Here is a 13,375-nt window from a genome sequence, read left to right on the forward strand (position 1 = left end):
TTACGTAAATGTTTCATATAATCTAAAATATTAAAATTGTTCTTTTGAATCTACTCAATAACATCGTAGTTACTAACTCTATATTAGGAGTTTATGTCTAAAAAAAATTATGAACTTCGTAAATAAGTAGTCATGCTATATAGAAAATTCAGTACAAATTGTACAATAGAATAAAAATTTTGAAAAAATTTTATAAGATCCTATAAAATATGATACAATAAAGAGAACTAGAAAGAGAGAGAGTTGTGGGAGTACGAGTTAGTGTCCAATAAAGAGAACTAGAAAGAGAGAGAGTTGTGGGAGTACGAGTTAGTGTCCTGAGAAGAGATTTAGGAAAAGAAAGTATGGAGAGAAAAAAATAGGTCTTAGCGGGATAATAATTGTCTAGAAGAGAAGGGTAGGTTACACAGCGGTTGGTAGGAAGAGGAGAGGGAGGAGAAAAAAAGAATAAGATGTTGGATATATTGTTATTGGATATATTGTTATGTATAATCCAAATAATATGTTCATGTTGGATATATTGTTATAATATAATCCAAATAATATGTTCACATACAAGTCCAATAGTTAAAAGGTTATTAAGGCCCATTAACTGGAGCCCAATAGCTTATTTATTAACTCTAGAGTTTTCCTACGCTGGAGGTAACACTGTTGAGCGTTCCAAAATTGACGTCTCTTGGTGTAATACTTTAAGCACCTAAAAACCCATCTATTCTCTAAAACGATAATCTCCAACAATCTTAAAGTATTACGATCGTATGTCGGATTTGAGCGAGTAAGGTGTTGATTTGAAGATCTCGTCAAGACGAACTCACCGGTATAATTTATTTTCGATTTTGATGGTCAGATTGGCCGGGATCTGAGTTTGAAAGTCAGCAGCCGAAATCTTTGATTTAAAAACCCCAGAAATTATAGCCAATTTCAGAGGGTGAAACCACTTGGGTTCTATTCTACTCGTCGATATGAACGTTTTGAGTGGTTGCTCGTCTCGAACGGAGGTCGGACGACGGAGTTACGGCAACCGAAAATTTTTAGCAGTTTTCGGCGACGAGGGCAGTTCATCTTAAGGTTTTTGGGCGCTACGGATCCATTTTTGGGTCTTTTTTTTTGGCAAATTCAACCTCCAACATAAGATTGGAAAAATGGGAGAGAGAAGAGGGATAAGATCGAGAAGAGGGAGATGGAGAGGCGCATAGGAGAGAGAGGAGGAAGAGAGGAGGAAGGAGAGGTTGGGATAAAAAGAACTGTCAAATAGTATGTTTGTATAGATGTATATACTGTGAGAGATAAGTATATTAGAATACGATTAGCAGGAAGAGGAGAGAGAAAGGACAAAAAATGGATAGGATTAGGAGAAAGGGTGAGAGAAGGGAGATAAGATTGAGAAGAGGAAGATGGAGAGGCGCATAGAAAAGAGAGGAGGAAGGAGAGGCTGCCATATGGATTAAAGGAACTGTTAAATAATATATTTGTATAGAGGATGTATAGATGTATAGATATATAGATGTATTTGAATAGATTGTGGTATCCTCTAATTATTGCTCAAGGGATGCCACTGTTGGAGTGCCTTGAGAGTAATCGACTACACGACAACTCATGTCTGACTTCGATTGTGATGAGTTGTGATATCTCTTCGTAATACTTTTCAAATAAAATCTAGCGGTTATACTATAAAACCAAAATATTTTAATGTTAAAGTGAAATGTACCGATCGTCTCTAGTGCAAGTGGCAAAGGGCTTGATGGTTGGTATTTGAGATCGCAAGTTCGAATCCTAGTTGATTCACATTTTCAGCTAAATTTATTTCTAAAAGAATTAAACAAACGGGTAACATGCTACCTAGCGAAACGATGCAATGATACTTTATTTAAAGAGGTTTCTCCAATGAAGAAAAGAATACAATCCGATGAGATTTGAAAATATACTTTTTCTGAAAATTCTTCCTTATTTTTTTTTTTTAACTCTTCAATCCTCTCCAACTTTAAGTGATTAGAGGCTCTCGGTGTTCGAAATTCACCGGATTTTAATAGAGTACGTGACTTCCAATAGTGGTGGGTGTGATTGCATATCGGAGAGTAGCTAGTAGAAGACTCTTATATATCATTTGTGAAGCTTGAAACTACTTTACGAAAAGCATTCTGAGTGTATCTTCACAAATTAACGCGATCCATTTTTCTAGCCTTTTATGTTAATTATAAACCTAAATAATTTTAAATAAAGATTCTACTTTTCTAACTTTATTGACAACAATCGTAAAGTAGTTTCTTCATAAAATAGAGTTTAATTAATTAATTTTTATTTTTAAATATGTCTTCGTTATGACGATGTTAAACCTAAAAAATTTGCTACATCCAACTTTAGAAGATGGCAATATCGCATAAGATATTGGCTCATATATTTAGGCCTAATATCGATTATAACCAATTAAGTGATTGAAATCACACCGGATATTTCTTCCCTAACGAAAAAGATAGTTCATTCACCTCATAAGTGTAGGCCTCATATCGACTATAACTAGTGCGGTGATTGAAATTGCACTAGACAGTTCATTCTTCAAAAAGAAGAATAATTCATCCTCCAAAAGAAGGGATTAATCTGTTTCACATGAGGATGTAGTCATCTCTCAAGAGAAAGGATCTACCAAATTAGTAAATAAAATTTGTTCCTTTGCTATGGTCGTACTTTAAATATTTTATCTGATCGGCTTTATGACATATATTGTTCTACTATATTTTCTTTTAAATTTTAGAATACTTTAGAATTTAAAAATGGTAAATAGAATGTTAGTTTAGAGAAATATAATATTGACTCTTTTAATGATTTAAAAATGGTTGATAATCGTTTCAGTATTGAGTAAGTTTTTTTTTTTTTTTTTTGAGAGAAAGATAGTATGCTATCTGCTTCGTTTATTTCTTTTCGAAATAAACTTAGCTAAAAATGAGAATCGGCACTTAAAGGGCGTGTTTAGTTCGCTTCTTTTTCACCCTAGAATAGGAATCGGAATGGGTGAATCCGTTTGTAGGTGTTTGGTAAGTGGGAGTCCCATTCCGATTCCGATTCTCGAGTGGAATGGGAATCCCCCAATCACCTCATTTTTCAATCGGGGCGGAATGGATATTTATTCGGATTAAATTTATTTTTTCAACTTTTTTAATTAAAATATGAGTTAAAATTTAAAAATTAAAAATATAATTTTAAATTTTAATTTGAACTTAAATTAAAAATTAAAATTTAATCAAGTATTTCGAATCTAACTTATGAATTTGAATTTAAATTAAATTTTAATTTATATAAAGTTTTATTCAAATTTTATTTCAAACTTAAATTAAATTTATGGATTCAAATTAAAATTTAAATTGTAATTTTAGTTTGAATTTGAATAAATCAAAATTTAGTTTCATAATTTGAATTATCCACTGAACTTCAAAGTTTAATTTTTTTTTAAAAAAATAGATTTAAAATTTTGACATTATTTCAAAATTTTGATATAAATATTTAATATTTAATTTTTAATTTGAATTTAAATTAATATATTATAAATATAATGTTAATATATTAATTTGATTACGTTTTTTATATCCACCTAAACCAAACACCGACAATGGGAATGATTTATTCCGATTCCGATTCAGGTAATGAACCAAACAGAATTAGGTAATGAGTCATTCTGATTCCGATTCCAGCTTATTTTGATTCCGATTTCGATTCCGACTCCAACTTGGAACCAAACATGCCCAAAGTGTACAAGACATAGGATCCATAGGTATTGGCTGTGACTTGGCCCAATTAATCTCATGCCACTTCGAACATGAGTCGGCCCAACTCGGCCTCCTACCATTTCGAACATGACTCGATCCAACCTGACATCCCGCTATAGGACATGATGCTAGCTTCTTTAAGCCAATATTTATGAGTAATAAGATATTGTTTATGCTTTGAAAGAATTTGGAATCACATTTCTAACAAATATTTTGTTACATCTATTATTAAAAAATTATCTCTTTCTTAAAAAATTATATACCCAAATTTTGAGGAATTATAAAAATGACTTAATTCTTGATGACTTGATTGTTTCTTTTAGAATTGAGAAAAAATAAAGAGATAAAAATAAATTTCACTTCAAATTAGAAAGTCAAATGTGAATTAGTAGAAAAGAAGGAAAGGCATAATAATTATCATATTAAGAAGTTTAACGAAAAATTCAAAAATAAGAAAAATAATTTTCTTTAACCAACAAAAAATTTAGATGAAAATATGAAAGGAAGTAAGTGTTGGGTTGATAGAAAAACCAATTATTTAACTAAAGACTATTTACTATTGAAAAGACAAACAGTTTGATCATAAAAATAAAACAAAGGTCAAGAGAATTCGCTCTTACAAGTGAATATGATGACTAACCGGAGGTGTTTTTTGGATAATTAACATTATAAAATATTTTAATCATAAAAATAGGTACTTAAAATTTTTATTTATAAAATTAGGTAATAGACGAATAATTCACCATTTTTTAATTACATCACTTTTACTAAATTTATATATTTTTTAAATTCAAACTCTAGGAGACGTATAATATTAAACTTTTTTTTTTTTTCGTTAGATTACTCTATTTCTGTTAAATTATTCTATTTTTTAAAAAACACCCTTTTCTTTTTAGTTGGCAGGTTTAGAAGATCCAATAAAGTAAAAAAAATTATTCTATAATTAATATAAATCTTACAGAGTAATTTTTAGGAAAAAAATTGATTACACCTCCTTTTTCCTACTCCTCCCTCCTCCGCTGCTTTTCGTTTTTCCGCTCAATCCTCTCCCCTCCTCTCTCTCCCTCTAACTCCTCCTCCGGCGACGATGACGACAACAATGCCAGCATCGATGCTATCGCTAGCTGCCAACCCCGCCGACATTGTTGCTGCTAATGCCGCCGTCGCCGACCGCGTGCCCCTCTACCACCTCCCCCTTCTTGACCCTGCCGTCGAGGCCCACGAGTTGTCCCACTCCGTCGGCCACACGCGCCTCCACCTCCCCGATGCCCACGAGTGCTCTTTCTTCGAGATTGGACACCAATGAATTTTTCGTGTTGGATTGTCGAGTCGAGACTAAAGATGGTGCTGAAGGTAAAAGAATGGAAAGGTGGTGGGTTTGAGCAAGGAGTACAAGGTGGTGGGGGTGGGTTTGAGCAAAGAGAAGGTGGTAGTCGGGGTGGCGGTGAGCTTTTATTTTCATAATAATATTTTTTTCAAATTTGGGTTAAACACGAAAATATAGGATAAAGAATTATGAAGTATTTTTTCTTAAAAAAATTTTATGAAGTATTTAAAATTTAAGTACTGACAAAATATAAAACTTTATTTTTAATTTGTACAATTTCTAAACAGGTTCTAAAAATAATTATAATGTTTTGAAAAAATGTTAAACGATTCACCACACGAATTTAATTTTGTAAATAAATTTTTAGAAAACTAATTTTATAAAAGAAAAACTTCAAATACCACCTCTGTAGTTTCACATTTTTTTTATTTTAATACCCTGTGATTTAAAATGTATCAATTTAGTACTCGTGATTTTATTTTTCTATTTTTATTATCCCCTATTAATTTTTTTTCGTTAAATCAGTGATAAAGTTAAAATTAAAAGATACTAAAATAAATAAATATTTGATAAATTTAGATAGGATATATAAAGTTTTTTATATATTAGTTAATAAAATATTAATAAAATAGCCGATGAAAAAAAAAAGTAAAAATACTAAATTGATGCACTTTAAATAAAAAAATATTAAATTAAGAAAGTATGAAACTAAGTGATAGTATTTGATATTTGAAGTGTTTTTTTTTTTTATAAAATATAATATTTTTTAAGCTAATTAATAAAAAAAAAAAATTTCCGTCCCGACTCTGTTGTCTCTACCGCCCCGAGCGCCCGCCGTTCCTCTCTTTCCTTGTTTCTCTCTCTCGCACGCACAACTCCTCCCCTTTCCCCTCTCCCCACCCCCTTCCCGTTTCCTCTCCCCCTTCCCTTTCTAGGGTTTCCCACTCATTCACATCCTCGTCCTCGTCCTCTCGACCTCGCGCGTGACCGCCGCATCGGGAGAGATCGTTCGGCGCCTCCGTGCTCCCTCTTTGCCGCCGCCTCTGTGATGTTCGGTAATCTTCCATCCTTTGTTTCACCTTTTTCTTTTTTCCACTTTTGATGAGTACTTTTGTGATTTGTGGTAGAAGCAATCGATGTCGAGGTTTGTTGTTCCGTGACGGGGATCCTATTTCGCGTGATCTTTTATTTTGGTTTTTGTATCGGATTAAGATGATCCGATGGAGGGATTCTAGGGTTTCTTTTAATTTCTTATCAGACGATGTGTGTTCCACTCCCACCACCCGTTAGATTAGCATAATTGGTGATTCAGGTCCAATAAGAATTGGGACTCCCACCACAGGGAATGTGTCCCACTCTCTCATAATGGCACATTTGTGCATTGTGAGCCTGAATTTAAGATATGGAGAAGGATATTTTTAGGTTCTTTATAGAAATTATGTTCCAGTTAATAAATTCAATTTTTATATATATTTGTTTGACAGAAGAATTGAGCCCTCTGGGCATTGATCCAGTAGCGTTCAAAATATTCAACTATAGTAACTTATGTTCTGTAAAAGATGGTTTCAGTAACAAATCTGGGTATCAGGAAGCTTCATGAACTAATGCATTTATGAACTTTATCTGTACTGCTGTATTCTGATATAGGGTATTTCATCTTTTAGAGTATGCATAATAATCAGATTGTTAAACATAGTAATGAGATTCTACTAATCATATAGTTGTATTTGATTAGCCATTGGTTACATGTAGTACATTACATTGACATTTAACTACTATATTGAAGTTATATAAGATTAAAAAAATGGCACTACCCTTTTTCCTTTTGGATCTTTAATTTTGACATAGGATTTTCTTTCATACTTTGTCATGATGTATGAAAATAACAGGTAATCTTTTTTTTTAAAATAATAGGCTATAATTAAAAGCCATTTGAGAGTCCGTGGGCTTAACAATAAAAACTCTGCCTCATGATCTTTACTGCAGCTAGACAAACTTCTCTTTATTATTCGCTTTGATATTCACTCATTTGTTGTGTAATTGTTGTTTGATGTCTATTTGTTACTTTATTTCTTAGAAATGAGTTCGATATTATGGATTTAGGCTAACTTTGCAATGTATTTTATTTACTTTGTATTGACCCCATATTGTGCACTTGTTTCATGCATGTTTGAAAGTTAGATGGATAAAAGTTAAGGAATATATTGATAGGTTTAATGATTTTCTTAATTTTGCAATTGAAGTTGCTATATCTAGTCAATGGTGGCTCTAAAGAAAGCCACAACACATAGCTGTTAACAGTAATATTGAATGCGGCAAAAGAAGTCACTAATTAGTGGATTTTTTGAAGCAGGCATGTTTAGTTAGTAGTAGCTTAATAAAAGCGACAATAAACATCTACTGTCAGCTTTGCTGAAAGCCATAAAAATCATGAAATAGTGGCTTTATTTAAGCTTCTGTTGGTCTATCTACTGGCGGCTTATTGTGAAAGCAGGAAAAAAGAAAAAGGGTGAAATAGTGGCTTTCGAAAAGCCGTGATGGGGTACCAACAGTGCCTTTTCTATTTGCCGTAATATCTGCCCATATTTATCCCAACATGCCTTTTGCTGACTTTTATTGCGGCTTTTTTAGTAAGCATCCCTTGTTATGGCTGCTTATAAAAAGCTGTGTGGGTACTCTCAAACTGGGCCGGCTTTGATTCAAAATGTTGTAGTGCAAGCATCGTTTTCCATGGTGACTTGCTTATTCCAAGCTGTTATTGCTTGGATTTACTTGCTCTTGGCTACAATATAAGCGGTCTAACTTTTAACAGTAAATAGAGCTTTTGCTAAAAATTTGGCATTCTATTTTCCCATTCTTCAAATGACCCAACTTTTTCTTGGAAATGTGATGTTAAGCTGTGTTTTCTCAAACATATGATATATGAACAGGTTATTGTATTGAGATAAATATTTTTTTGTTTTTGGGTATTCATTAATATCCCATTCCCGGTACCTTTTGAAAGCCTACTAGTTTTGTGAGTTTTCATCGCAAGTTTATAGCTGACTCATTTAGGATATTTCCTAGACTTTATAACATCTGTTGATTTTTTTTTTATTTCGGTAGGTTTATGTGTATACTAAACAAAAAGTAACATTAGTTCTTGGTGGTTGAGGAAAATAAACATTTGCTGATGCCCAGTTCGATTTTTATTTTTCTTTAAGAATGGATTTTTTTTCTTACAATGTGATTTTGGTCCTCTGCATGGTATATGCAATTTGTTCTCAAGAGATCGTCCTTATCTTTGCGAGTTATTGTGTTAGCTCTTCAAAATTGGCATTGCTGCTAATTTGTCCTTTTTCATGTCTTCCTTTGCCATCTATCGGAAAAACATATTACTTTGTTCTCTCAATCTAAGGAGGAGGAGGATATCCCTAAGTCTAAGGAGGAGAAGGAAGAGAAGGAGAAATCTTTACCCTTTTTATAGTTAGGTATATTTATAATTTAATTTTTCTTTCATAATTTTGATCTGTAACTAGTTTTAACATATAATATTTTAAGAGTTTCATAGTTTTGATTTGTAGCTTGCTTTAATTTTTTTTCTTATTACTTCTTTATTAAAAATTAGAATAAAACTACTTAGTTCTAGATTGTTACTTATAAACAATATATTAATCTTTGATCTTATTTCCTGTAAGTGCATGAGTCATTCTTTTTCATTGATATTTCATACTATAGTGCTACTATTTTAATATTTCATGCATTATGAAAATATGTAATTGATTTTTAGTATTCTCTCAGTTTACATTCTTTCCAATGGAGGAGATTCCTATAAGTGTGCACAAAGTATGCATTAGCCCGAAAACTAGGCCTTTCGAGCATATACCGTCTAATTCCGGACCGCCAAGTTTGAATAAAAATCTTATTATACCTACTCCGTCACCGGTAAATATTTTCAATTTAAAGCTTTTTTTTTTCCCCCAGATCAATCATCTCTTTTTAATAAAATAGATCCTCACTTTTCTTTTAATAACATATATTGTTAATGTATTTGCTTTAGATTGACTCTCAAATGCAATATACCCTAGGAGATGATCCTACGGTGGGAATGTCTTTTAGCAATGAAGAAGAGGCCTACCAATTCTACAATGCATATGCTAGAAAAGTTGGGTTTAGTATTCGAAAAAGTCATACCAAAAGGAGGAGCGACAAAAGTTTGCGACACAAGTTATTTGTGTGCAGTAAGGAAGGGCAAACAATAGTCGAACCAACTGCGAAAGATCATAAAAGCCGTGCAAATCGTAGAGAAGGATGCTTAGCTCGTGTTGGGTTTACTATAAATAGAGGAAATGTTTGGACTATTCAAAAGGTGATATTGGATCATACCCATGCATGTGCTAGTCCGACTAAAAGACACATGCTTCGGTCGCAAAGAAAAATAACACCAGCACAGCGTGTTTTGATTGATCAAATGAATAGTGCCGGGATTAAACCTTCTCGAGTATGCAATTTCTTTCAAGAAGCTATTGGAGCCGAAAATGTAGGGTTCACTCAAATGGATAATGATAACTCTGTAAATGGTAAAAGAGCCAAATATTTGAATGGAAGGGATGCTCAAACTTTAATGGAAGAATTAGAAAAGAAGTGTAATGAGGATCCATCATTTTTCTCTTCTATTCAAATTCATGAAACAGGTCAAGTGGCTAATTTTTTTTGGGCAGATGGTCGATCAATTCTTGATTATGCACATTTTGGTGATGTTGTATGTTTCGACCCCACCTTTCAAACTAACAAGTATGACATGTCGTTTGCACCTATTCTTGGCGTGAATAATCATAAGCAAACGATTATATTTGGAGCAGCATTATTGTGTGATGAGACGACCGAATCCTTTATATGGTTTCTCCAAACATTTCTTAAGTGTATGTCCAACAAACATCCTATTACAATATTCACAAATCAATGCAAAGGCATGTGCAAAGCAATCGCAACGGTCCTCCCAAATACTAAACATAGGTTGTGTATTTGGCATATTTTTCAAAATGCCAACATCAACCTTGGTCACATCATCAGCAATCATCCAAAATTCTCTATGGCATTGAAGGATTGCATCTATGAAGCTCGATCGGTCAAGAAATTGGAGGAAAAATGGCTTGCTATGTTGAAGGATTATGACCTTGAGGGAGATCTATGGTTGGAAAACTTATATGCTATTCGTGAAAGATGGTCCGAAGTACACTGCCATGAATCATTTTGTGCTGAAATTACGAGCACACAAAGTTGCGAGAGCTTGAATAATCATTTGAAGAATACATTTAGCAAGAAATTATCTCTTGGAGAGTTTATGAAAGAATATGAACGATCTATCAAGCGTCTCCGAGAGAAAGAGTTGAGTGAAGATTTCAAGTCAAGGCAATCTAAGCCGATCCCATTTTTGACGAATGTGCCCATTTTGATCACCGCGGCTAATGCTTACACATTGACTATGTTCAGGGATTTTGAGGTTGAATGTAAAAAATTGGCATATTCAAGTTGTGAATTGTTGGACTCAGAAGGATTGCTGAAAACATACAGAGTATGTGAGTTTGGATCTGAGGACGGGGGTGTTGTCACATTCAATTTGGAAGATCATAGTGTGTCATGCTCATGTAGAAATTTCGAATATGCCGGTTTTTTATGTTCACATGCTTTAAAGATATTACATGAAAACAAAATATACGATCTTCAGAACCGCTACATACTAAAGAGATGGACTAACTATGCTAAAGAAGGTAGTACAATCGCCTGCCAACCTATGGATAGTATGAATGGTTTGGAGACCCTTCCATCACTTTATACCAGAGTTTCTCGAAAGGCCCTTACCATTGCTGTTAAGAGCTCTGCTTGTAGAGAGGCACTTCTTTATTTGGAGGAGAATCTCAATAAGATAGAAAAAGGATCTGAGGAAATTATACAAAAAGCCAGGTTAAATGAGTATAAAGAATATTCTTGAGAGAAGAAGAGAAAAAAAAACCCGAGAAGCATTTAAATGAAAATGGTAAGTTACAAAAAGTTTCAAAACTTCAATACATTGTAATTTTCATATTTTAGTGCTTACTAGTACCCATGTGAAATGATAGAAACAGGGATGGAGGGAGCAAGTCAACAATCACTACCACAACTATAGTAGTAGGACAATCGCTTCTTCTCAGGTTAACTTTCGATTCTATGTTAAAATTTAAAATGATAAACTTTTACTTTTTTTTTTTTGAAAATTCTAATGAAACTCTTTTATTGTAGGATTCAATGAACCTCCAATTCAACCGCTGGAGGTTTCACTCAATTTTTGCTCAATTTCTCACTCAAGCAATGCCGGATCGTTTGGAATGCGATTTCGGGGAGGGCGGGCGGGCGTGGTGTCAAGCAAAAAGTGCCCCTCACAATCAACACTTTCCCTAAATTGAATTTGAATTCAAATCTTGTATTAGTGTATCAGTTTTTTAGTATTTGAATGCTTTTTTACTTGATTTTACTAATCTATATCAAATGTTACAACATACAACCTTTTTTTCTTCTTTTAGTTAAGAAAACCACGCGCCCCTTGTATCTGACCATGTATTATTGTAAAATAAATCGTAGTTGTCTTTTTATGTGTTATATATGTAATGTTCTATTTGAGCCTTTTGATGTACTTGGATAACACTTCATTGTTTCTTTCATATTTCACTAGGCTTTTTTTTTTTTTTTTTTTTTTTTTTTTTTTNCAATTTCTCAAAATTAAAATTGTTAAGTCTTATATTTCCAGTGACGATTTTTAAAATTTAATTTTCCATTAAACAGTCAAGTATAATTTTTAAAATTTCCCCCCCAAAAATATACTAGATGCTCGTTATATATGCAATTCCTTCCCGTAGTAGTTTTTTGATAAAAATTTTATCTTATCTTAAATTTTATTCCTTAACCTCTATCTTTTTTTCTTTTTTTCATTTTTTAACATATATTCCTTCAATATATATATATATTTTTAAAAGTTCATTTGGGAAGGGAGTGTGAGCTTCCATTGTAGATGCGCATTGCGTGAGCAGAGCCTCGCTCCAACAAACTTGTTGAGGTCTCCGGCTCAAAGAAATTTTTATCCCCATCTATCAAGTTTGTTGTAGTCCTCATATCTGTGTCTCTACACTTTCACTCTTTGTTACTAAATTTGCAGTTCAATTCGAAAACAATGTCCAACAACTTAGCAAAAGAAAACTGATTTAGTAACCACTCGCCAACTTATGCAGTCCCCATCAGGAACAGAATCTTCGCAGAGCAGTTCAACATTGCTTGCTTTAATGTAATCTGTAGGATTTTTCAGCACAGTGACAACAGCGTAAAATCTGTTTAACTTTTGCATGGTTCATACATGCTCCTCCCAAGTAAATTAATGTTCCAGTATCTCGGAAAGTCCTCCAATTCATGGGATTAGTTATTTTCTACTGAAACAGTCGTTAGCACAAGAATATTATTGTTAAATGAGGGTGTAAAATATTGATGGCAATTTCACAAACATTTGGTGAGCAATTTCACAATCCACTCTTTACAAGCATTAAATGAAGAGCCAAGCACAAGAGCAATAACAAAATAAACAAAACCACGAGAACACACAGATTTACGTAGTTCAGCTATACCTACATCCACGAGAAAATAATGCAAAAGAAGCTTCCACTATAAACTTGAAGATTATAAGAGAGCTTCAAATGGAAAAAATATCACCTTAACTCCAAAATATAAAAAGAGAGCTCAAACAATCTCTAGCTCTACCCAAACGGTGTAAACCATACCTCACAAGGAAGATCTCACCTCCTTCTTGATAGAACTAACATCAAAACGGTTTTCTCTCTTTTCTCTCACTTCTTTTCTCACTCTCTACTTCTCTCTCTTCATTTCTCTCATATTCTAATGTCCCACTTTAGCTCCTAGAAACTATCGATATAGAAAGAGAAGATTTTAAAGGCTTACAAATAGGAGCCCACATGCATAATAAGAATATATAGAAAGAGAAGATTTTGACTTCACCAAATTACACAGCGCAAATAATAAGGCCCAAATAACAAATAGACCCAATGTGATTAGCTCAACAAATATCGATGCGAAAAACTAAGCTTTTGAAGGACATAGACATTGCAGGACAATACACAGCATGTCTGTACATAGTTCTAAGTAAATTTATCAGGATGGCTATAGATAGTAGTGTGTCTTCACATACTTCATTATAATGCTTCATTATACTGCTTAATTGTCAGAACAATTGTTTCTGACAATTGCTGCACAGATTTCTTGCTCTCTCTCG

At 33.2% G+C, this 13,375-nt stretch overlaps 1 protein-coding gene across 5 annotated transcripts; it reads left to right on the forward strand.

Annotated features, from left to right (window-relative positions):
• Positions 5,948-11,734, forward strand: LOC109723226 (protein FAR1-RELATED SEQUENCE 5-like). 5 transcript variants are annotated; one of them, XM_020251523.1, is made up of 6 exons: positions 5,948-6,140; positions 8,483-8,555; positions 8,866-9,009; positions 9,125-11,101; positions 11,184-11,255; positions 11,344-11,734. In XM_020251523.1, the coding sequence occupies exons 3-4, from the start codon at positions 8,881-8,883 to the stop codon at positions 11,054-11,056; spliced, it is 2,061 nt and encodes a 686-aa protein (XP_020107112.1). In that variant the 5' UTR covers positions 5,948-6,140; positions 8,483-8,555; positions 8,866-8,880; the 3' UTR covers positions 11,057-11,101; positions 11,184-11,255; positions 11,344-11,734. The 5 variants fall into 5 exon arrangements, with proteins under 5 accessions (XP_020107112.1, XP_020107115.1, XP_020107113.1 ...); XM_020251524.1 differs by lacking the exon at positions 8,483-8,555 and having other exon boundaries at positions 5,949-6,140; XM_020251525.1 differs by lacking the exon at positions 5,948-6,140 and having other exon boundaries at positions 6,154-8,555; positions 11,190-11,255.

This window comes from Ananas comosus, linkage group 17 (assembly GCF_001540865.1).
Source record: "Ananas comosus cultivar F153 linkage group 17, ASM154086v1, whole genome shotgun sequence".
Taxonomy (NCBI): domain Eukaryota; kingdom Viridiplantae; phylum Streptophyta; class Magnoliopsida; order Poales; family Bromeliaceae; genus Ananas; species Ananas comosus.